Source organism: Canis lupus, chromosome 3 (genome assembly GCF_003254725.2).
Source record: "Canis lupus dingo isolate Sandy chromosome 3, ASM325472v2, whole genome shotgun sequence".
Classification (NCBI taxonomy): Eukaryota; Metazoa; Chordata; class Mammalia; order Carnivora; family Canidae; genus Canis; species Canis lupus.
This window is the reverse complement of record NC_064245.1, coordinates 31065238-31091973: the sequence shown is the minus strand read 5'-3', so window position 1 is coordinate 31091973 and position 26736 is coordinate 31065238. Positions and strand designations below refer to the sequence as shown.

The 26736-nt window shown below is 37.2% G+C and overlaps 1 protein-coding gene across 9 annotated transcripts in view; it reads right to left on the bottom strand.

Annotated features, from left to right (window-relative positions):
* Positions 1-2296: 2296 nt before the first annotated feature.
* The window catches only part of ANKRD31 (ankyrin repeat domain 31), a 120597-nt gene continuing 96157 nt past the window's right edge, over positions 2297-26736 (bottom strand). For 7 of the 9 annotated variants that reach the window (XM_025437882.3, XM_025437886.3, XM_025437883.3 and 4 more), the window contains 4 exons: positions 23918-24914; positions 19775-19915; positions 11818-11920; positions 2297-4074 (listed from right to left, as the gene is read on the bottom strand). In XM_025437882.3, coding sequence (XP_025293667.1) covers positions 3929-4074; positions 11818-11920; positions 19775-19915; positions 23918-24914 — 1387 coding nt within the window. In that variant the 3' untranslated portion in view covers positions 2297-3928. Of the gene's footprint in view, positions 4075-5899; positions 6091-11817; positions 11921-19774; positions 19916-23917; positions 24915-26736 lie in introns of all 9 variants that reach the window. The other 2 variants (XR_003132327.3, XR_003132326.3) reach the window with 2 other exon arrangements.

Sequence of the window (26736 nt, the reverse complement as noted above, 5' to 3'; positions counted from 1 at the left end):
GGCTTTGTTATAGGAAATAATAAATTTTCCTTATTGCGTAAACCATTTTGACTAGGATTTTCTGTTATTGTACCTGAAACATCCTAACTGGTTGATATTTCTTGAGCATCTAGTATGTTTGAGATATATTATAGGAAATAAAGTATAAAACTCTAAACCTGATCTCAATAAGTTTTCCAGCTACTTGGGGGAGAAAAGCTATGAAAACTAATAATACCAAGCTGTAAATATTAAGTGCTTGGATCAAGATGGTCTGAGACAGCTATACATGAGGTCCTGTATGAAGAGATGGCTCAAAGAACAAAAAACACATTGATAGGCAGGAGAGGGAACATTCTAGGTAGTGTCAACTAATGTATGGGAGAGTTAAGGGTTGTATCAACTTGCTTAGAGTGCCATTAAGGAATACTCCAAACTGGGTGGCTTAAACAACAGAAAGTTATTTCTCATAGTCCTAGAGTGTAGAGATCCAAGATCAAGGAGTTGGCAGTATGGATTTAATTCTGAGCTCTCTGTCCTTGGTATGCAAATGGCTGCCCTCTTACTGTGTCCTCACATGATCTTTTATTTGTGTATGTCTACCCTGGCGTTCCTCTATGTGCCCAAATTTCTTCACACAAGGACAAGAGATTGTACTAAGACTTAGCTTACTGGCCTTATTTTAACTAAACCACCTCTTTAAAGTACCTATTTACAAACACGGTCACATTCTAAGGTCTCAGGGGTTAGGACTTCAACATATGAATTTTGAGGGGATACCAATCAGCCTGTAACAGGGATGAAGAAAGAATCACTTGCTTTTAAGAGTGAGTCAAAAGTTAGAGATGATTGGGACATGAAGCTGGAAGGTTATGTCAGGACCTGAGGATAGTGGGCCTTAAATGTTGAGCCTAGATTTTACTCTTGCAGCAGCAGGGAAGGAAAAGGGATCTTTAAGAATAATTTGGCACAGGGATCCCTGGGTGGCGCAGCGGTTTGGCGCCTGCCTTTGGCCCAGGGCGCGATCCTGGAGACCCGGGATCGAATCCCACATCGGGCTCCCGGTGCTTGGAGCCTGCTTCTCCCTCTGCCTGTGTCTCTGCCTCTCTCTTTCTCTCCGTGTGACTATCATGAATAAATAAATTTAAAAAGAAAAAAAATTAAAAAAAAAAAAAAAAAGAATAATTTGGCACAATTGCCATAGGTTTTATAAGTAAAGAATTAGGTGAGAGAAATGGGGGCAGGATTGCTGTGGCACATAGTCCAGGTATGCATTGATAAATGACTGAACTCCAGGGAGGGAACTTGAAAGGATCCAAACGAGACAGAAATCGAGGAGAAAAGGACAATATGGAGCTTGGACATTCTCAGCAATTGGGCCAGTGGAAATATGTGCCATAATAATTCAACTCATAAACCAAAGCATTATTTTTATCCTAATAGGACCATGATGCCTGGGACATTGTGGTTCCAGCTTTCTAACACTTAGGAATACCCGTCTGAAAGGGAATAGGCTTCCTTGTTGGGTATGGAGTATCCTGGAGGTGTTCTAGAAGTTAAGGTTACAGAAAGGATATAAATATCAGGTAGGAGATTGGATTATTAGCTATTATTAGAAGTCCTTATGGCTTAGGGTCAGAACCTTGATGGTTTCAACCCAGAATAAACAAAACATGTAGCAATTACCCCAAATGTCGTCTTCGCTCAGGGATAACATAGATCTTTGGACTAGACTCTTTGTTGTTTAGTTTGGGCAACACTCAGCATGCTTCAAGAGCATTGGGTGTTATGTTAGTTACAAGTTGGTATGTACATTTTATAATGGGCTTAGAAAATTAAGGTTAAGAATTTGATCATTAACATGAAAACTCCGATTTTTAAGTTCAGATTATATGATTTTTGTGAATTATAATAACTAAGCAAAATATCTAAGTTATTCTTTAAAAAATACTTTTTAAGTTTCAAAAGAAATATGTGTTGTTTTTCTTAAGTTGAAAGTACACTGAAAAAGTGTCCTTCCACCCTTTCCAGTCCAATTCCCTTAGGGGCAGACACTGCGAATGGTTTCCTTGGTGGCATTCCAGACCTTTTACTCAACATATCTCTACCCCCACCCACCCACACACTCATATATACAAATACACATTTTATGACTCATCAAGTATATATAGCATACATAATATAAATGCATGCATATTTATATGGCTATAAATATTATACACACACCCAAAGGCACATTTTTTAATTTTTTTTATTTTTATTTTTTGTACTTTTTTTATTTAACACAATCAGGACTTTTTTTTTTTAAGATTATTTATTATTTATTTATTTATTTATTTATTTATTTATTTATTCATAGAGACACACACAGAGAGAGAGGCAGAGACACAGCCAGAGGGAGAAGCAGGCTCCATGCAGGGAGCCTGACTTGGGACTCCATCCTGGGTCTCCAGGACCACACCCTGGGCTGAAGGCGGCGCTAAACCGCTGAGCCACCCGGGCTGCCCCACAATCAGGACTTGCATTAACCACTAACATTGTGCATTTTTTCATTTATATATACAAATTCCCATGTTAGTACATATATATTCGCAAATAAGTCATGTTTTAAATACCTCTTTAAATAATAAAAGCCAAATAGACTACTTCATGTACATTATTCAAGAATTAGAAAAATAGGGTACTCTAAGAAAATGATAATGGCATAATAAATCTGTCAGTTCTCAAACATTACAACAGGTAGGGACATTCTAACCTGAACATTTTCTTTTTTTTTTTTTAACCTGAACATTTTCAATGGACTCTCACAAGAAGAAAAAATGATCCAAGCTGTCTTAATACTTGTATTAATATGAAACTTTTCCAGTTGCTTTCTTTTAAGATATTGAAAACTTTTATTCACACACAGTACCACCTTCAAAAGTTGCCAAAGAGCACATGTAGTTAAAAAAATCCCCCTTTCCTTCCAGCTCTCTAGCCACATGAGTTTTCTCCCAACAGGCAACTGTTAACCAGATTCCTATATTCTAAAGATATTTAAGATTCTGTACATTTAAAATAAGAAAATATCAAAAAAGCAATATCATATCTCCCAATATCTAGCACTTGAGAGCAATTTTTACCACAGTTTGACTTCTCTACTCAAATGAGAAAGAAAGGATAGACATAAGCCACAAAGTCAAAAAGCTTCTTTGGGAGCCTGGGATGATGACAAGATAGGTAATCAATAAGATGATAATCAAAAATCAAAGGAGAAAGACCCTTGAGAAAACTTAACCAAGTTCCTTTCATAAAAAAACTTTCTTAAAAAAAAAGAAAAAGAAAATTTCCATGACAATGTAGCAAAAGTCAAAGATTATCCTATTTCAAATAACCAGCCCCCAAATCAATATTTGATTCAAATTTTTTTTTTGTTCTAAGACTTATCACAGTTACAGTTTTATCTACGCTAAATTTTATGAAATTTAAAACAAACTTCTTTGATGGTTTTACATTTTGGTTACAAGATAAATTCCAAAGTAAATGGCTGAAGGTACTGGGACATTAAGTTGTTATTTTAAGTATATTCACTTTATCTGGGCCTTTTAAGGCCCAATTATCACTCTTTTTTTTACCCTTGTTTCCCTTAAAGAACAACTTTGATACAAAGTTAGAGGTGAATTTTTCAATTCAACTAACTGAAAGATTAGTTTTACATTTCTGTTAGTAAAAAGAAAGCCAGGGAGTCAATATAGTTTAATTCAAAAATACCTTTATTTCAATGGCAAAAAAGTATTAAATCTTACTATACTAGTTTGAATTATGTTTTTTCTTACAACAGTAAACATATCTTAAGTAGCAACTCATAAAATATATATTAAAATAGGCCCTCCAGCCTATGTAAGATAAAATATGAATGTGGGTTAATAATATGAACGAATGTCTAATAAATTACTACAAAAACAAAGTTTTAGAATGTTAGCTCTTCACATTCCACATAGAACTTCCAGTGTTGATCCATTATATGGCATGGGAGAAATTCTTGATCACTGATTAACAGTACTTCATTTATTTGTAGATAAGGTGGGATGCTTTGCATTGACTCTCTGGATGTTCCTGTTTAAAGGAGTGTCAACAAATTAAAAAACAGTCTTTAAAAAAAATAATATTTAAATTTACTTATCACAAATCCTAGACCCTCATCAAGCCTATGAGCACACAAAAGACATGAACAGAAATTTCACCAAAGATGACCTACACATGGCCAACAAGCACATGAGAAAATGCTCTGCATCCCTTGCCATCAGGGAAATACAAATCCAAACCATAATGAGATCCCACTTCACACCAGTGAGAAGGGTGAAAATTAACAAGACAGGAAACCACAACTGTTGGAGAGGATGTGGAGGAAGGGGAACCCTCTTGCACTGTTGGTAGGAATGTGAACTGGTGCAGCCACTCTGGAAAACTGCGTGGAGGTTCCTCAAAGAATTAGAAATATATCTGCCCTATGACCCAGCAATTGCACTGCTGGGGATTTACCCCAAAGATACAGATGCAGTGAAACGCCGGGACACCTGCACCCTGATGTTTATAGCAGCAATGTCCACAATAGCCAAACTATGGAAGGAGCCTCAGTGTCCATCGACAGATGAATGGATAAAGAAGATGTGGTCTATGTATACAATGGATTATTCCTCAGCCATCAGAAAGGACGAACACCCACCATTTGCTTTGACGTGGATGGAACTGGAGGGTATTATGCTGAGTGAAGTAAGTCAACTGGAGGACAATCATCATATGGTTTCACTCATACGGGGAATATAAGAAATAGTGAAAGGGATTATAGGGGAAAGGAGGGGAAGTGAGTGGGAAATATCAGAGAGGGAGACAAACCATGAGAGACTCCTAACTCTGGGAAACAAATAAGGGGTAGTAGAAGGGGAGGTGGGCGGGAGGATGGGGTGACTGGGTGATGGGCACTGAGGGGGGCACTTGACAGGATGAGCACTGGGTGTTATACTATATGTTGACAAATTGAACTCTAATAAAAAAATACAAAAAAAATTAAAAGAGCTAGAGCATGATATGCAACAAAACAAAACAAAAACAAAAAAAGTCTATGAACACACAATGGGATTTTGGACCAAGTCATAATTCACTCCATTTTCTATACCCAAGATAAAGCTGTAAACCAGCATTGGCTTATCTTGGGAAAAAGAAGTTTGCTTGCCGTCTAAACCAACCAATGCCAAAAAAAGATGACTGAAGTTTCTGAGGGTAGTTGTACAAACTCCTCTGTCTCAATTTTCAGTAAACTGAGAATAAAGCAGTTGTGAAGAATAAGTGAGAAGTTGCTGTGAAATGACTGGCTACTGGCTAACATATAGCAAACATTAAATAAATAGAAGCTACTATTATTATCATTATTTCTTAATGAAAATAGTATTAGCCTGGAAGATGGATAATCAATTTTTCTAGGCCACACAAACTTGTGTGATCTCAGGCAAGTGACATGGCTTCTTCCACCCACTACAACTAGAAAAACAGCCATATATGTGAACTTTTGGCTCTTCTTGTGCTCCTTGTCCCCAACAAGCACTGCAACAGCTAACAAACCATTATGCTCATGCAAGAAGTAGAGAGAAATACATCTTTCTCAAGTAATATCACCAAATGTTAGATATTCCTTAAACTGAACTGCAAGATTCATCACTAGGCAAAAAAAAAAAAAAAAAAAAAAAAGGCAACTATTCATGTTATCTACTTGCCTAAATTAGCACTTCAAAATGACAAGCTAACTAGGTTGGTTAAAAATAATTTTAACTTTCACTTTTCTTTTTCCTCTAATTCTTTTTAAAATTTCTCTTTATAGACCAAAAAGCAAAAATAATCAGATTCATTATTTTAACTGAGAGTTCACTTAAGAAACATCACTAACCTATGAACTCTTTTCATTCAACCCATTTTACCTCTCCGGCTCTGTATCATCATCTGTAAAATAGGTCCAAGACTAGACGATATATGTTTCACTTCTAACTCTTTAAATGTTTGAACTCAGACTTCCAGAAGTTATTCTCACAAACTAAGCATTCTTCATTTCATTAAGATTATGGAATGAAACTGCTTACTCTATAATAAATGGAAATGAACATATTTATGCACATATTCTTAGTCTGAACAAGAAGTATAAATCCAATCAAAGGGAAAATGATGAGGAATTATTTTAATAGATTGTAAAAACACATCTGCTGTAGTTATACTGAGGAAAAATTCAATTATGGCTATTAAAGACAAAGTTCGAAGCTGTTTTAAAATAAAAGGATTCTAAAGGATAATATGGTAGTAGAGTATTAGATGATTTGATATTCAAAAGTAAATTAATAGTTTGAGACAGATTTACTTTGATAAGATCAAAGCTATCTGTGAAAACTGTACTGACGTGAAGAAACACCCCTGGACATTATAAGTTTAAAACTATTTAAGCCCTCTTTCTTTGTGGGAAAATAAATTTAATAGGTAGTTTCTTAAGCTGAATTAGGCCGGAGATGCTTATTAATTTTAAGTGTAAACTGTTCATGTTTTTTCTGCTTTCTTTGTACAGACATGAACTCTGGAGTTTTACTAGTTAAGAAGCTCCTCAGTGGCCTAATGTATGTAAAATAATCTGGCAGGAGATCTGGCACATGGCAGGTGCACAACAGAAAATTAGTTTTCTTCTCTTTTCCTCCCCTATCAGCATCCTCCAGTTTATGAATTAGGTCAAAGTTAATCATGATACCAGGATGAAAAAATTATGATTAAAGTCATGAAAAACAATCAAGAATCGTAAACAGGAGCCGAAATAAACACCTTCTGGTCTGTTATCAGGCACCCATCTTCCTTAGGTGTTTAAGTTTGAAGTTCTTAACCACATAAAACAGAAGCACCTGCAAATGTTTGTGCTCTATTACACATGCTTTTACAGAGCAATGAAGCACAGTATCAGCACCAAAATGAAGAAAACTCTTTCTTTAAAGTCATTTATTTGCAATGTATTATCAGTAGGTCCAGGACAGGTTTTATTAAAAACAAGAGTCTATTTTTTTCTGAAGAAGCATGTTCGATTTTCAAATGAAGAAATAATGTTAGGTTCCCTTGAAATAAAATGACATATTTAATATGCATTAAATGATGACTTGGGAAAAGAAAGAACTTCAGGAGATACTTTTTTTTTTCTTAGATGAATACATTTGGCATAATGTGTTTTCAGTGTGCTATCTAATACTATAGTGATAGGTAACATAGATATATATAAAATTGGCTTTTTGGGTAAATAATGAAATGTCATCTACCTTAACAGATTCTTTTTAAAGAACTGCAGGAAAGGTTGATATATCTGTATTCAGTGATTACAAATTATGTAGAATTTTGGGAATGTTCATTTTTTCCTTCCAATTTACTCTGAAATATCAATGAAGATTCCCTCAATAACACAGAAGAGAAACTATAGACAAGGAGGCAGAGGAGGAAGGCTTGGGAGAAAGTTATGAATTTTCAAGGGAAAATATACCAGAGATTCACTCCATTTTATAGCTTCTAAAGACCTTAGGGATAGATACTTCAGGAATTCATCAACAGAATTTCATTTTTAAAGGCTGGGGTTTCTATGTTTAAAACCTTTAATTAGAAATAACATATGCCTTCAAATGTATTAATATACTACATCCTAACACTCTAGAGTCCACCAATACATTAATCTGAGTTACCAATTTAACTAGTCTTTGTGCAAGACTAGGAATAAAGTTCTTCCATAACCTCTGATTCATTGAAGAAAGTCTTAAAATGGCAAGGTTAAAAACTTTTATCACTTACCTTCATGACTCAGGATTTTCTTGATACCATGATTCCAAAATGTTATGTACAAATAAATTGGATACTGAGTTTGGTATTTGTCCCATGAAGTGTTACCATTTGATTAAAGAAGCTTAGGAAATGTCGGTTACCAAAGCTAAATGGATTTATGATTTCTCACAAAGAGGGGGAGGAGGAAATAGGGGAGGTAGAGGGATATAGCTGTTTTTTAAATATCTGGTTGAGAAAATGGGTAAAGAGATGATGTTCATGATCTGAGGTGGGCTGATAAAATCCATACAGACTTGTTTTTCCTTTAAACTTTGTGTTCTGTAGAGTGTCAGATCCATGATATCTATGACCACATTTTAGTATGCAAAAGAGGGAAAAATATTTTCTCTCGAATAGTTTGCTTGTTATATATAGAGTTTACATTTTTCTAATTTGCCAGGTCTTTGGATTTCCGTCAGGTAGTACAAAACCACATGCAAAAGAATCCTAAATCAAATAGGTTCAAATAAAACTCCAATAACAGCCTATAGAATGCCAGCAGGTGGGGGTCACCTGAATGGCTCAGTAGGTTAAACGTCCTACTCTTGGTGTTCTTATTCTCTCTCTCTCTCTCTCTCTCAAAGAAAATAAATAAAATCTTTAAAAAAAGAAAAGGAAAAGAAAAAGGAATGCCAGTAGGGATCTGAAGATTCCCAGAGCCAGATTAAGGCAGTAAGAAGCTGGCTGGCCTACTGGCCCTCCATAGTTCTCAAATTACCCTTAACATTTTCTGAAATATCTCAAGGAAAGAAAATTCAGTAGTTCTGGAAAGAAATTAGTAATAACAAACGTGTTTATATTGCAGGCAAAAGAAGCAGCAGTTCAGAACCCATTTTTTATTTCATGCTCACTTAGCAGGGGAACTGTGAGCCCTCCAAGGAAGGAGAAGCACGGCTAGGGTTGGAAATGCCTGTTCAGAGTTAGGAGTCCTCATGTTCTGTCTCCCTTTCTGATATTTCCCACACATTTCTTCTCCCTTCCCTTATATTACTCCTAACTCTGGGAAACGAACTAGGGGTGGTGGGAGGGGAGGAGGGCGGGGGGTGGGGGTGAATGGGTGACGGGCACTGAGGGGGACACTTGACGGGATGAGCACTGGGTGTTATTCTGTATGTTGGTAAATTGAACACCAATAAAAAAAATAAATAAATAAATTAAAAAAAAAAATAAATAAAATAAAAAACAAAACAAAAAAAAAGTAAATCTAAACTATTCTCAAGTACAACATTCCTATTAATGCTTTCCAAACTGCTTGGGAAATCTTAGATGAAAGAATGCTGGGTTTATTGCACTGGCTGAATGGCAAACTATGAATCTTCTAGTTCTCTTTATCTATTTGATTTTAGGCTTTATTTTTTTAATTTTTTTTTATTTATTTATGATAGTCACACAGAGAGAGAGAGAGAGGGGCAGAGACACAGGCAGAGGGAGAAGCAGGCTACATGCACCGGTAGCCTGACGTGGGATTCGATCCCGGGTCTCCAGGATTGCGCCCTGGGCCAAAGGCAGGCGCCAAACCGCTGCGCCACCCAGGGATCCCAGATTTTAGGCTTTAATAAAAAAGTTATAAAATGTCAAAAAAAAAAAAAAAAAAAAAGGAAATGCCTGCTCAGAACTACAAAATCTGAGCAGCAGATAACCTTTGTGATACAAGGAAGATCTTGTATTTCTGTTCTGACTCCAGAGGTTAGAAACTAGGAGAATAAAGGTTTCGCTTGGCTTTCGTGTGTGTGTGTGTGTGTGTGTGTGTGTGTGTGTGTGTGTGTGTGTGAGAGAGAGAGAGAGAGAGAGAGAGAGAGAAAGAGAGGGAGAGAAGGAGGGAGGGAGGCAGGCAACATGAGCAAGCATTAGAGTGAATGTGCTGTGGAATGGAGGTGGAAGGCTGAATATAAAAGTTTTCAAATTATTATCTGCATAAGAAATCAGATACTACTTACTAGTCATTCAAATCAAATCTACAGTCAGGCTGCATGTGAATAATTTTTTAAAATTCAGGTTCCTGGCCCCACTCCAAGATTTGATTACATAGATCTGCCGTGAGGGTTAGGAACCAAAGACCATGAATTAGTACAAAAACTCTTCCAATTTAATTTCTTCACTATTTCTGTTTCACCTGATCTGTTTTCCCAAAGTGATGAAAAGCAGAAAACTGGGGAAAAACCATCCTATTCTGAAGCCAGTTTTTGAGACAAAGAAGGACCCTAAGAGGTTACAGTGGATTATGTATAAAGTTAGGAGAGGAAAGTACTTTGAATTATTAAGGTTTGCTGTAGGAAGGAATGGCCCCAGGAAGCCCCTGGTTAGGAACTTAGCAACACCAGACCCTGTTTGGTTCTTGACTCTGGTTATCACAGAGTTATCATCTTCTGTATTGTATCTCCTTTCTGCCTATACTGTTCCCAACTGGTCCTAGGCAGGAACTGGGGGGGAAATGAATGGGTGCTGCAGCAGAGAAGGGTAGTACAACCCTAGTTATGTCTGGTTTTACAGAAATATGTGTTGCCTCTTCCCAAATTGTTTCAAAATATGCTGTTAATTGATGAAGATTACATTCTCTTCAGTTTTCTCAGTATTCCATCAGATAAAGCACATTCATTTACACTAACAAGTAAAGACTTATTTTAGTGTTTGCTTTTAGAAAACTAACCAAATCATGCCTGCAGGAGGAAAAAATACCATTTTGCTTTTTTATATGACCCTTTAAAAAATCTACCCAAAGTAAGTATAGCATAGGTTCGGAGAAAGGAACTATGAGGGAAGGTGTCATTTAAAAAGTTCTCCTAGAATCAACTGTGGTTAAAAACTGAGTATTATAAACAAACAAACAGAAAATGACAAGTGTTGGTGAAGATGTGGGGAAACTGGAGCCCTTGAATATTGCTGGTATGATGTAAAATGATTCAGTTGGTGTGGGAAACACTTTGGCTGCTTCTCAAAAAAGTTCAACATATAATTACTATATGATATAGCAACTCCACTCCTAGGTATCTATCCAAAAGAACTAAAAATGGGTACAAATATATGTATCCATGTGCTCACAGCAGCACTATACCCAAAAGCCAAAAGTGTTCTGAAATGAACATCCACCCAGCCAGGATCCTTGAAAGCGTTAAGTGAAAGATGCCAGACACAAGTAGTTATACATTATATGATTCCATTTATATGATACATTCAGAATCAGCAAATTCATAGAAAGTAGACTGCAGAGAGTAGAGAACAGGGAACAATTGTTGAATGGGTGTGGAGTTTCTTTTTGGGTAATGGACGTTGTTTTAGAACTACACAAAGGTGGTAGTTGCACAATATTGTAAATGTACTAAATAATATGCCAAGCAAAATAAGTCAATCAGAGAAAAACAAGTATCATATGAGCTCACTCATATGTGGAATTTTTTTTTCATATGTGGAATTTAAGAAACAAAACAGATGAACATTTGGGAGTGAGGGAACAGAGAGAGAGGGAAACAATAATGAAAGACTCTTAACTATAAACAACAAACTGAGGACAGATGGAGGGAGGTGGTTGGGGGATGGGATAGATGGGTGATGGGTATTAAGGAGGGGATGTGTTTTGTGAGCACTGGGCGTTATATATGTAAGTGATGAGTCACCGAACTCTACTCTTGAAATCAATATTGAGCTGCATGTCAACTACCTAGAATTTAAATAAAAACAAAGAAAAAATGCCACTGAATTCACTTTAAAACAGTTATTTGGGCACCTGGCTGGCTCAGAAGGTTAAGCATCTGCCTTTGGCTCAGGTGATGATCCCAGGCTCCTGGGATCAAGTCCCGTATCAGGCTCCCTTTCCCTCTGCTTGTACTCTCTTTCTGTCAAATAAGTAAATAAAATCTTTTAAAACATGGTTATTTTAATGTTATGTGAATGAAAACAACAACAACAAAAAGGAGTGTTTTCTTAGTAGTTTTGGGTGTTATCCTCATGACTAAGAAATGGGTGTTGGTCTATACATACCTAGAAGACAAGGCTGATGTTGCTGAAGCACCACATTTGGCTCTGCAGATACGGGTACTTCCTCAGAAACATACTGTAAAAGCTCCTTCCCCAGATATGTCACCTGTACATAGTTAAACACAGAATTAAAAATTCTGTATTTCAAAAGAAGCAAATAAACTCGTCTCTTGCAAGTTTTAACTTTAGTATTGACTATTATCTATCATAGATTGGCAAACTATAGTCCATGGTCAAATCTGGCCTGCCACCTTTTTTTGTAAGTTAAGTTTTATTGGGTAGCCCCAGTGGCTTAGCAGTTTAGCACCGCCTTCAGTCCAGGGCATGATCCTGGAGACCCAGGATCGAGTCCCACGTCAGGCGCCCTGCATGGAGCCTGCTTCTCCCTCTGCCTGTCTCTCTCTCTCTCTCTCTGTGTCTCTAATAAATAAATAAAATCTTTAAAAAGTTTTATTAAAACACAATGATACCCATTCATTTACTTAATATCAATGGATGCTTTTGTGCTGTAACATGACTGAATATTCACGACAAAGGCAATATGGCCAGAAAGCCTGAAATGTTTATTTGGCCCTTTAGAGAAAACATTTGTTGACCCCTGTTGTTTATCACTAATTCTCTCATCCATTCACTTGTTAAACAACCATTAGTCCAGCATCCACTACTTTATAAAATTAAAAAATTAATGTTGTACTAATAAAATTAAACCATAAAACAGTGCTTTCAAGAAACTAGACATTTAACTAATTAGATTATTAATATTTCAGGTCTATGTATCTAAATTTTTTGGCTTTTTCTGGTTAGTGAACTTAGCTACTATTTACAACCCCAAAGGTCAGATCTTGGAATACCTACACACAAGTAGTTTGGGCCGAGGCAGAATGGCAAACACTTGCCAGAGGGTCTCTGGGTTCTCCACTCTTAGTTCTAGGGCAGCCTGATAATATACCCCTGAAGCTAGGTTCTCTGTGGCTAAACCATCTAGTCTCCATGTGCACATACCTTACTCCAGGATACTTTCTTAGAACTTCTAAGCTCAAGCAAAAACTTTCCTCTAGGCCCCCATAAATTCTGTGCTTATATTTGTCAAGGCACTTATTAAATTATGTGTTAATATGTCTGTTTCCATTAACATAAGCTCCTTGAGGACAAGGTCTGTGTCATATTCATTTTTATACTCTTAGCACTTCACATAGTGCCTCACAGTTCTGGGGGAAAAAGCCCTCTGACGCTCCTGCTCTTCAAGATTCTTAAATTCTCTGAGCCTCTATTTGTACATTTGTAAAACAAGTAACTCCAGCTTATCAGGTCTTGTTGTGAGGATTAGAATAATACATGAGGGCAGCCCGCGTGACTCAGCGGTTTTGTGCCGCCTTCAGCTCAGGGTGTGATCCTGGAGACCCGGGATTGAGTCCCACATCAAGCTCCCTGCATGGAGCCTGCTTCTCTCTCTGCCTGTGTCTCTGCCTCTCTCTCTCTCTCTCTCTCTCTGTCTCTCATGAATAAATAAATAAAATCTTTTAAAAAAAGAATAATACATGAAAAGCATTTGGCATACTGTCTAGCACATCCTGAGTGCTCAACAAATGTCTGTTATTTAACAGAATGGGGCATACACAAGGGATCTGGAAGGTTTAGGCACCCTCTTGGCTCAATCCCATAACCAAACAAGCTTGGTAGTGGAAATGGAACAGCTCTGTCTACCCAGTGTGCTAATGCATCCCCACTTGCCATGGAAGGAGAGATGAAGCCTCTGAATGCCATCTGTCAGTTTTCAAGCAACTAACAATTAGAAACAATGGATTTTGTTCATGTTGTGCCCTGACAATATCCAAAACACCTTACATACCCATCAAGTACAGGCTCAGTATGTTCTCACCTGTATTTCAGATTTAAAGTATATTTTTATCTGTTAGTACTAGGTAATATAAAGTGGTAAAACTGTACTTTAGTAGCCTTAGAGGCGATGAGTCCACATAGGTCTTAAACACACCACCGGGGTAATTCAGACATTGAAAGGACACAGCTTTAAAAAAATCCACTGAGTTAAAGATCTAATTTCCATAAGGTGGGAGTGATTTATTGAACAAGGATAATAAGGTACAGGCCTTAAAATATTCAGGCACTAGGTCACCCTTGGAAACTGTCCATTTCAACTGGAAGGTATTAGGCTGAGTGAAGTAAGTCAATCGGAGAAGGACAATCATCATATGGTTTCACTCATATGGGGAATATAGAAAATAGTGAAAGGGATTATAGGGGAAAGGAGGGGAACTGAGTGGGAAAAATCAGAGAGGGAGACAAACCATGAGAGACTCCTAACTTTGGGAAATGAACAAAGGGTTGTGGAAGGGGAGGTGGGTGGGGGATGGGGTGACTGGGTGATGGGCACTGAGGGGGGCACTTGATGGGATGAGCACTGGGTGTTCTACTATATGTTGGCAAATAAAACTCCAATTTAAAAATATACAAAAAAGAAAAGAAAAAAGAAACTCTCCATTTCATAATATTGTCTGTGCTCTAATTGGCTAAAGCATAAGAGCAAACTCATCACGTTTGCATATAACTCAAACTTTGAATCCTCAACTCAATCTTGAATCCAAACGTAGTCATATGCCTGTTCTGAAAGAAGCATGTAGGAAGAGCTGTAGGTGAGGTTCTTAGGGTCTCAGACTACACAGCTGCCAGCAATCTTGACAACTTCACCAATCAAAACTCATTCTGATGAAGGGCAGGTGATGGGATGCCACCTCCCCCAGATGAAAACAGTAATAAAGTTGGAGTTAGGGTAAGGTGCATTCTGTGAGCATACCTATAGGTTGTTGGTTCTTTCTAAAAGGTGGAACTGCAGGAAGTGCTTCATCCTAAGGCCACTGATGCTTTCCCTAAAGCTCTTAGGCAGAAGGTCCATTATCCTCAGTAATCAGTTTATGCTGACTCCCTAATATGATACTTAGGGGGAAAAAAAGGCACATGCGCATGTGTGTGTGTGCGTGTTTGGAGTGGATGGATGATTCAGTTAACCACTGTTTTGGAAATACAGCTAATTAGCCAACTGAAATTATTAATTAACTTTATTTTGGTAAGATCTCTGAAGAAATAAAGTACAATTTCAATTGTCATTAATTCCAATAACAAATGTTTCTCTTTATAATTCTAATATGCATCAAGAAAAAATACAAACATACCCTGCCTTTATTTTATTTTTTTTTAAAGATTTTATTCATTTATTCACAAGAGACACACACAGAGAGAGAGAGGCAGAGACATAGTCAGAGGGAGAACCAGGCTCCATGCAGGAAGCCCAACGTGGGACTCGATCCTGGGACTCCAGTATCAAGCCTTGGGCTGGAGGCAGGCCCTAAACCGCTGAGCCACCCAGAGATCCATATAACCTGCCTTTAAATATTAAAGAGGTGTCCAAGAATTTATTTCCCTGCTGGGGCTCCATTTTATTTGAAAGTATCAGTCCATTTTTCATATGTCTTCAGGAAAGCCATTTGTTGGTACTAATGTGAATCTCTTCATGGATGATCAAATGATTGTTTTAATTCCATTTCAAGTTTTATGATGCAAATCTTAACAAAATTGCACTACCTCAAAAGGAAGAGAGGAAAGGATAATTGTTTTTGATATCAGGAGTTTGGTGGGAGGAAGACAAAGAAGGAAAGGTTTTCTTTTAGGGTCACTGTAACATAAAACACATTTTGGAAAAGTAAAATAATTCTCAAATATTTGAGAAGGATATATCAAAGTGTAATAACTACCACAAAAGAACTGATCCTGGGAAAGTAATGATGAAAGTCACATTCATCTTCATATCACCTACCTCCTCCCAATCCCCATCCTAGAGCCTCTCCTCCATTTCCCCCAGGCACTCCACACAGCTCCAAGCAAGAAAAGGGCAGTAGGCCTTTCACATTATTTATGGTTTAGGATTCACACCTCTCGGATATTTGTATTGTAAAAGGGCCTACATCTCCAACCATCTGAGCTGGGCTCTTAGGAGGTTTAAGTTAAGATAATTTGGGAATGATTAATTGACTCAGTGAGGCTGTCTGGCCATCTAGATCAACAATTTTCATCACGTTTTTAAAAAGATTTATTTATTTATTTATGAGCGAGAGTGTGTGAGTGGTAGGAGGCGCAGAGGGAGAGGGAGACACAAAAGACGCCCCACTGAGCAGGGAGCCTGACACAGGGCTTGATCCCAGGATCCTGAGATCGCTATCTGAGTCCAACTCAAGAGTCAGAGACTTAACTGAATGAGCCACCCAGGCACACCAATAATTTTCATCACTTTCTATACTCCTACCTCAACCTTTCCATATCTTAATATTCCTAATCATGATGGTAGGAGGAATTGTTTTCGAAAGTATGTAGAGTGAGGAGTAACCATAGAGAAAAGTTAATACTAAATCCAAAGTAGTGAATTTATAAGGGTAGAAATTCAGAGAGTGAGTCATTTGGATGGGAAGTATATTTTCACAAGAGAACTGTCAATGCTCCTTCAGTCACTGCCCAAAATGGCAGTCTATTTTTCATCTGCAAAATCCAGTCCTGAGCATTCACAAAAATAAACTATCATAGCCATTCTTATGATTATCATACCACAACTTTGTCACAGAAAGGTGTTTTTTTTTTCCTGTGGAAGTGGACAATTTTTCCTGCACAAGAATGAGACTTTGCATAAATTCATAAAGGCAGCTAAGTAAATACTGTGTGTTCTTTTGAGTTCAGGGCATCCTGTTTCCAAAGAAAGGAATGTAGTTTCCGTTGTGTCACTGTAAATGTAGAAAGTAATGTACAGGGAACCATAAGATCAGGTTCTAGTCCTGGTTCCGGCACTTACTGGCCTTGAGGCTAATCAAGTCACTTAATCTCCTATACCTGTGGTTTTATATCCAGAGATAGAGAAAAATAGTTGATTTTCTTACCTCATGAGGTTGTGAAAGAATATATGTAAAAGGCTTTATAAATCACATATGGCTATGCAAGTCCTGGAATCTCCAAACTGGAAGGGTCTTTAGAGACAATTAGCACTACTACTTATATATAAGAAAAATGAAGTTCAGAAAGTTTAGTGACTTGATCTAGATCAGTGATTCTTACTCCAGTTTGTCTATTATAATTACCTGGAGAGCTGTTTAAAATATTGCCACCTGGTCTTCAGTCAAGACTATTAGGATCAGAAGGTATCTGACTGTGGTCCAACATGCATTAGTAGTCTTTAAGACCTCCCCAAGTGACTCTAATGTGTAGGCAGAATTGAAAAACATTCCAGATCATGTAACTTCTCAAGAGTGGAACCAGGAACTAGTTTGGCCTCCCGTCTCCCACCCAGAGATCATTCTTACCCATCAGGATGATAGCTGATATCTAGGAGACCATAGGAGTGAAGCAATCAGTAATGACCAGTGGGAGTAAGCATCAGGATTCCCTGTATAGCAACCCAGCTGCTTGGGTAGGAAGTATGAGTCATTTGTGTCTAGAGGCTCTGCCATTCTGTCTGAAGTAGGACAAGACCTAGTTTTCCAGAATTTCTTGCCTGATGACCAACCCATTCCTGGCCCCATTGCCATACCAGCATTCTCAGAATGAGTTAGCAGAAATGTTCATATTTACCAATGTAGCAAAGAGCTCCTGTCCTTGAGAAGTGACTAAGAATTCATGAGTTACCTCATGACAAGAAGAGGTAGAGGTTTCTGTGGTAAGTTTTATTTTTTTTTAAGATTTTGTTTATTTATTCATGAGACAGAGAGAGAGAGAGAGAGAGAGAGAGGCAGAGACACAGGCAGAGGGAGAAGCAGGCTCCACACAGGGAGCCTGATGTGGGACTCAATCCCGGGTCTCCAGGATCATGCCCCGGGGTGGAAGGCAGCACTAAACCGCTGGGCCACTGGGGCTGCCCCATGTGGTTAAGTTTTATTTTATTTTATTTTATTTTATTTTATTATTTATTTATTTATTTATTTATTTATTTATGAGAGAGGGCGGGGCAGAGACACAGGCAGAGGGAGAAGCAGGCTCCATGCAGGGAGCCCAATGTGGGACTCGATCCCGGGTCGCCAGGATCTGGCCTGGGCTGAAGGCGGCGCTAAACGGCTGAGCCACCAGGGCTGCCCCATGTGGTTAAGTTTTAAAAAAGTATTTTATTTTATTTATATATTTATTTTTTAAGATTTACTTATTTATTTATGAGAGAGAGAGAGAGAGAGAGAGACAGGAGGGAGAAGCAGGCTCTATGCCAGGAGCCCGACGTGGGACTCGATCCCGGGACTCCTGGATCACGCCCCGGGCCAAAGGTAGGCGCCAAACCGCTGAGCCACCCAGGGATCCCCTAGAAAAGGATTTTAAATATTGTAAAAAAAACTCCACCATGGTAGTGTTTCTCAGCCTGGGGTATTTATTAGAAGTACATGAGTGTCCTATGGTATTTTTTAAATTTTTAGGATAATTAAAAAATTTACAGGTCTATTTAGATAATCTTATGAATATCTTACAACCAAGAATTCTAATTATAGTGCTTACTTGCCTTTGGCTTCATTGCCAACATAGGTGTTAAACTATATGATGAACTGACATGACTGGTAAGAAAAGACCAGAGGCAATGTGGTAAATAAATGAGGCCTAAGTACAGAGTGAGAGCCAAATGATGTCACAGCCAGCTATTCAAAAGCAGAAAATGCAGTAGTTCCAATAAAGAAAAAGAGTGGGAGAACTGAGTCATCACTGGGCACACAGTAGCAGAGGCATACTGAAGCTCAAAAAAACTCAACTACAGAAATCAGTACCATATTCATGTTGTGAGCACAGAGTATTTCAGCAAAATGATATAAACTATCACAAGTTTAAAAAACTTTAATAAAAAGGATTTCCAATGGTAAAATGTTAATTACTAACATGAAAATATGATTCATGGTTTCATGGAAATGGCTGGGCATGTGAAAACTAGATGGCCTGTGATTCCAGGAGTGGTAAATAAACAAGAAAAATCCTTTAAGGAAAAAAAAAACAGATTCTACAGTAGAGAAAAATCTAAGATGTGCTGATATAAGTAAAGGAACTACACCATAGTTTTGGAAGCACAAAAGTCTAGGATATCAGAAAATAGGTTACGGACTAGGAAGGAGGGGAGGAGCTAGGAGGAAGGGTGGGCAGAGCTAAGTGGGACAAAAAAAGGGAGAAGAAACTGCTTTTCATTTCTTAGGTACTGAGGCTTATAAAATGGCTAGTGGAGGGGAAGGCATCTGCAGTTGTTTGACAGTATTGGTGGATGTCTGAAGATTCACACTTTCCTGGGTCAATCACTGAAAGATTGTTCCCTTAAGTGTGGCCATGGACATCTGGAGGTGAACCTCAAAGGTGTCTGTCATTAATAGTCTTTAAATTGGTGGTTAAACTGGGCTTATAACTCATAATATAGAACTATGGGGAAGACTACTAAATCTGAGAAGTTGGAATGAAAAGATATATTTCTTTTTGGGAGGTTGGCAACTGATGGATAAAACTGTGTTCATACAAAAGCACACCATAACTTCTGTGGGTCTTAGGCTGCTTACTTGTTCCTTTGTCTTTACGGGAAGTTTTTCCTTCATTACATCAGAATACTAACATATAACTAAATCATCAATACACCAGAGGTCTCAAATTTTCTATGTGGAGTCACAAAGAACTGAATTCACCTGGAAGGATAATAGGGGAAGGTTGAGGGCATTTGAATTTCTGAGACCAGATGAGGAACAAGGAAGGAAAGAAGGAAAGGCTGTCAGCTGTCCAATTCTGCCCCTGGGGATTTCTGGCAAATAAGAGTTGTGGGAGAAAGTATGTAGCATATCGTACAAAGAATATATAGTTTGGAGAACTTCTGATTTCTTAAAAAAAAAAATAGTTTTATCATAAAAAATAAGTACCTTTCCATTTGAATATGAAGTTACAGATATACTTAAGAATGACTCACCTTACTCCAAGCATAATTCCAAGTCACATAACTGTTGCCTCCTAGAAGATCCTTGAGCCAGGTGACTGGATTTTGATAAATCTGACCATTTTCTACTTTAATTTTACCGCTCAGTAAGACACTGGCTTTGTGGGTAGTCTCCTAAAGTGAAAAATGAAAAAAAAAATTAAGAAGGAAAAATACCTGAAATATGTAAACTTCTACTTTTGGCCATGATGGAGTAAGAGGAACCAGATTTACCCTAACACAAACAAAAAACAGACAAAATATATGAAGCAATGGTTTGCAAGGTACTAAACATCAGGCAACAAAGTACAATACCCTGAGAAGTGAGAAATGAATGAGGTAAGCCTTCCAAGTGTCCTAGCTCGCTGCCTTGAAAGTTACCAGGTCAGGGTGCAGGAAGAGGGGATTCTAGGCAAAGCCTGTTTATGTCCTGAGTTGAGGAGACAGAGCAGAGATCATGGAGGCAAGGTACCTAGAGTTTGCAGGACAGAATACTGAAGAAGAGAGCAATACAAAGAGGGAGGACTCTGCAGATCTTCAGGGGGGTCCTCTTTAGCATTCAGCTGAGTAATGATTGGCCGTGTTTGGGAGCAAGTTACCCAGGGCTGGGAAAAGAACCACCTGAAAGGATTAGAGGTAAGGACATCTGGCATTCTCAAAGGTCAGAAATAGTGCCTGTTCCCAACAGCACAACTAGAAAACCTCATAACTGGTGGGGCTTTGGTAGGGTACACAGAAGAGTCAGTTATTTCCCACTCAGTAGTGGGAAATAACTAGCCCTAGATTGAACACATTGCTCCAGTCCTGCTGACCAAATCTTAAAAGCAAGACACCAAAGGATCAAACTATTTCCAAGGAACTTAACTGCATCCTAGAATAAATCTACAATCTATTTATAAGAATAAAAAATATTCAGCATCCAGCAAGGTAGATCTCACAATGTGTGGGATTCAATGAAAAATTCACAGGCCTAGAAAGAAGTAGGAAAATACAACTCATACAGAAGAGATAAAGCAAACAACTGAAAATGAGAACTGATAAGAATGTTTGCATTAGTAGACAAAAACATTAAGTAGTTATTACAATCATATTCCACATGTTCAAAAGTTATGTAGAGACATGGAAAATATTTTTAAAAGACCAAAATCAAAATTCTAGAGATGGAGAATACATTGATGATTAGATATTTCTTTTTTTATTAGATATTTCAAACAAAAAGATTAGTAAATTCAAAGACAAAGGAATAGGAATTGCATAAAAATGAAACACTGAGAAAAGAGAATTTTTTAAAATGAAAAGATTATCAGTGAATTATAGAAGGATTTCAAGCAATCTATTATGTATGTAATAAGAGGTTCAAAAATGGAGGGGAGGGAGGAAATAATGTTTGGAGAAATAATGGCTGAAATGTTTCCACATTTGAGATTCAAATTTGGGACACAGAGATTCAAGAAATTCAATAACCCCCAAGCATAAGAAACAAAAATATTATGCTAATACTCCTCATAATCAAAATTGCTTAGAACCAGATAAAGAGAAACTCTTACAAGCAGCCAGAAGGAGAAAAAAAGACCCATTATTTATGGAGGAACAAGGTTAAGAACAACAGTGTGTCTAAACAATGGAGTAAATCTTTAAAGTACTCAAAGAAAAAAAAACCCTTTCAACACAGAAGTCTATATATCTAGCAAAAATTCTTTAAAAAATGTAGGTGAAATAAACTTTTTCAGACATGGCAAAAGTTAAAAGGATTCACTATCGGCAGAAGACCTTCAATGCAAAAAATGTTAAAGATAGTCCTCCAGGCAGAAGAAAGATGACAGCAAATGTCAATCAGGATCTACACAAAAGAAACAAAAACAGAAATAGTAACTACATGAGAAAAAATATTTTTCTTAACATTTAAGTCTACTTCAAAGATAATTGTTTAAACAAAAATAATAATGTATGGAATTTATAGCATTAGATCAAAGCAAAATATATGATAACACAAAGGTCAGGAGTAGAGAAAGGGAAGCATACTAGCTTGTGGTTCTTAGAGTATACATGAAGTGATAAAATATCACAGGTACTGGGAGAAGTTAAAAATATGTTCCATAAACTCTAACACCACAACTGAAGTAAAATGAATTATAGCTAACAAACCAACAAAGGAAACGAAGCATTAAAAAAGCTGACTGTATGCTGAGCATGGAGCCTGACATGGGGCTTGATTTCACAACCCTGAGATCATGACCTGATCTGAAACCAAGCGTCAGCCACTTAACCTACTGAGCCACCCTGGTGCCTCAACACTACCTGATTGTAACACTTATTATAGAGCTACACAATCAAGATGGTATTCATGGTAAGACAGGCATAAGATATATTATAGAAGTCCAGAAATAAGCACATATATGAAACAAAGGATTTTCTACAAAGATGCAAAGACAATTCAATAAAGGGTATTTTTTTCAACATATGTTGTCAGAAGAACTGAATATCCAAATTCAAAAATATGCTACTTTGTACCACATACAAAAATTAATGGATCATAGGCCTAAATTCTAAGAGAAAATCTTTGTGTCCTTGGGTTAGACAAAGAATTCTTAGATATGGTTCTAAGAACATAATCAGTGAAAGAGCAAGTTGCTAAGTTGGACTATATCAAAATATTAAACTTGTGTTTTTTATTTTTTAAGATTTTTAAGATTTTATTTATTTATTTGAGAGACAGCTCGTGAGCACAGAGGGAGAGTGAGAGGGAGAAGCAAACTCCCCACTGAGCAGAGAGCCCAGTGCAGTACGCAATCCCAGGACCCTGAGATCATGACCTGAACTGAAGGCAGATGACTAACCAACTGAACCACCCAGGAGCCCCAAACTTCTGTTCTTTATAAGACAATTTTGAGAGAATGAAAAGACAAGCCATAGACTAAGAGAAAATATTTGCTAAGTATATGTTTGATAGAGGGCTTATATCCAAAATATATCAAATACCAAAACAAGAAAACAAGCAACCAATTAAAAACTTGGACAAATATTTGAAAATAAGTTTCACCAAAGAATAAGTATGGCTGGCAAATAGCACATGAAAAGATGCTAAACATTTTGAAATGCAAATTAAAACCACAAGGATAAACTACTATACATATATACATATGACATCCATACATCTACATTACATGTTAGTATATAGCTAAAATTAACAGATTGATCATACTAGGTGTTACATTAAGTAAGAATGTGGAGGAACTAGAATACTCATACACAGCTGGTGGAATGTAAAATGTTACAAACAACTTGGCAGTTTCTTAAAAAGTCAAATATATACATATCATATATAATCCAGCCACTCCACTCCTAGGTATTCACCCAAGAAAAGCAAAAGCCTGTGTGAGCCAAAATTTGTATACCAATATTCACAGGAGCTTTATATGTGATAGTCAACAACTGGAATCAATGTAAATGTCTGTCACAGATGAAATGACAAACTGTAGTTTGTTCTACATACTACAGAACAATAAAAAAAGGAATTAACTACTGATACATGCTCTAATGACAATGACTCTCAATTATGTTCAGAGAAAGAAGCCAGACAAAAATGAACACATATGGTGTAATTCTACTTTTATATAATTCTCTGAAGTGCAAACTAAAGTATAGGGACAGAGGGCAGAACAGTAATTGTCTATAGGCTCAACATGGGAAGAAGGGGATAGGAAGCAGGTATACAAAAGGGCAAAAAGAGACTTCTGGAGGTGATGGATATGTTCATGACCTTGTCTGTGGTCATGGTTTCACAGATGTAAACTTATAGGTCAAAATCTGTCAAATTGCATAATATAAATACGTGTAGTGTGTGTTAATAATACCTCAATAAAGCTGTTAAGAAATAGCAGAAATATGAAAAGTTATGTTAAAATTTTATTATAGCTGATCCAGAGTTGGATCCCACAGGTGCTTGGGACCAAAACATATAGAACCATCCTAAAAGCATGATTTCACTCACTGAGAACACAATGGTATGTCTCCTCATTCAAGAAGCCCAGTCAAACCCTATTTCCTGAATCTGAGCTAAATGCCTACACTTAGTGACAGTAACATTTATTAACTTATTTATAAAATTACATGATTTTAGAGAAAAAAATAGGATACCTGTGTTTTGAATTCTAGAATGTTTTTTCCTGGATTAATTCTTCCGAGTAATATCAGATCCTTTATCTGCATACATTTCTTTCTAGGAACTGTGCTGGAGTTTACAGGCTTTTTAATAATATGTTGACGGCCACGCTCAGAGGGGGAGGAGCTGTGGCTGTCATTAGCACGTCGAACAGTAAAAGCTGGTTTTTTAGGATAAGATTTTGTCTGATGCCCAGTATTACTGCCTAAGACATCAGTCCCTTGATGTGTCAGAGATTCCAATGTCCCCCTACTTGGCTGCTGGGAAGCTATTTTCCTCTTTCCTCTTTTTGGATCACAACTGGTAGGAGCCTGATCACAAACAACAGCTGATGGATGGGCATCATTTCTAGCAAGTATGCTTGTAGTCGCTGCAATGTTTAATGTGTTAGTTACTGCAGAAGGATGATTACAGGGCTCGCGCTCTGGGGCTGGAGGCTCTGTGAGATCATTTCCTCTCTGTGAATACTCCCTCTGAGCAGTAAGAGCAACAGGTTGGGAGGGTAATTTAATCTTAGTGCCATCTGCACATCTGGATTTTGGTGACCCATCGAAGGTACCATCATTGACATTTTGCTTAGAAATCAGCTCATTTCCAGAAAATTCCCTTCTCACTGTTTCTGAATTTACACAAGTGTTGGTATTTGGGCTGCTATTCCAAGTTTCTGGAGACAATGGTGTTTCCTGCATGCTTCCACAAGTAAGGCTGACAAGAGAAAGTGAACCTGACTGGGGCTGCAATGAATTTTCCAGACTGATAAGGTCTTGGCTGTCCTTTTCACTAGAGATTTCTGAGCTGGACGGTGGCTTCCTCAAACTAGGACCAGACAAAGATGTAATGTTTTTATAGTTTTGGATTTTCTCGGTAATTTTTTTCTGTTTTTTTGCCACAACTAAAAGGCTCTTCTGTCTTGTGGCCAAGTTAGCCAGCTGTTCTCTCAGGACTCCTTGCTTAAATGATTCTATGGACACCCTACAGAAAGAAACAGAGAAAACAATATGAAAACCGGAGAAAAAATTTTTAGTAGTCATTTATATTTTAAAGATACTTGTCTTAATTTAATCAGCCCAAAGTACACAAGGGTCTATTTTTGCAATGAATTTCTTCTGAGAGGAAAATGACTCTTAAGGTTACGAGTAGACTGCCTTTTTATGGAGGTGATGGTGTGGTTTTCCACATTTATATTATTTACCAGTTGTGAGTCAACTCTGAAAAAGAAACAAAATTTGGGATGTTAAGTAGCAACTGATGATCAAGGAGGAATACTATTCTTTAAACTTGGAGGTTGCTTACCTGTTCATAGTGGAAAGGTGTGTCAGGAAGTAACATTTGGGAATAAGTTCCATTTAAGTTCCCTTAGAGCTGAAGGAGTGAGACTATTTTGTGAGTAATTATACCTGAGCTAGACCTGAGCAATGTCAGTCCATCAAGTAATTACTGTAATTATGCTTTGAATCTGTACTGAATCACTTTCAGGTCCAGAGGGACTACCCAGATAGGCATTAACCTGTGTGACTATAAGGGGCTTGCATTTGAGAGAAAATGGCTAATCTACATACCTTTTTCTTTCGGTTATTCTACAGTGACCTTCAGGACACTAAACTCTTTGTTTCTAGTAGTTCTCAAACTTTTTGGTTTTAGGACTTTTTTTAATACCTTTAAAAATTACTGAGGAACCCAAAGGGCTTTTGTTCATATGGATATATCTATCAATATTTACTGTTTTAGAAAATAAAACAGAAATTTTTAAAACAAGAACATTCAAGCATGCTTTCCATTAGCTATTAGAATAATGATATCACACTTCATGTGGCCTCTGGAAAATTCCATTACACACTCATTAGAATGTGAGGCAAAAAGGCAAATAATATCTTAGTTTTCTTATAAAAATAGTTTTGACTTCACACACCCCTTGAAATCATCTCAGGGACCCTCAAGGGTCATCCTCAGGCAGCTGCTTTATGGGACAGCAATAGTATAGATATCTGTCTCTCTATCATAGTTTAGAGTTTAGAGTATCATAGTTTAGAGTTGTTGGTACTCCAAGCAAAACAGATGTTAAAGTGAGTAGCAGATGAAAATGGAAGAAACAGCTAGAAGAAATTAGATAAACAACTAGTAGCATAAAAGGAGAAAAAAATAGTAATATCGCATTTAAAACAGAGTTCAGACAGAAAAATAAAAGTTCATTTTAGATTACATGATTTTAAGTCTTATAGCAATATGAATAGATTTACACACCTGCAAACCCAACTGATCAGTAACTTTCCAAAATCCACGGTATATTGTTAATCATAGGACATAAAGGAAAATTGAAGCTAGCCTTCTCCAAAGTCTCTTAGAATATATCCTGCAGTCAGTTACCCACCTGTAGGTCCTATAAGCTCACTTGCATTATACTGACAGGAAAACAGGAAATAGAAATGAATTTGTAATACTTATTCAATGGAGAGAAAAAGCAAAATGAACACAGAAGACTTATAAATGAAAATAGAAAACTGATTTTTAAATAAATTCAGGAAAAAAACTAAATGTACAATAGATGTCAAGTGCTCATAAGAATATAAAAGAAACTAGAAAGATCACATGTGAATAAAGAATAAGGTCAAAAAGATATCTGCAACCCCATACTCACTGCAGCATTATTAACAATAGCTGAGACATAAAAACAACCTAAATGTCCATCAAAGGATGAATATAGAAATGTGGTTTAAATAGCCAAACTGTGGAAGGAGCCTCGGTGTCCATTGAAAGATGAATGGATAAAGAAGATGTGGTTTATGTATACAATGGA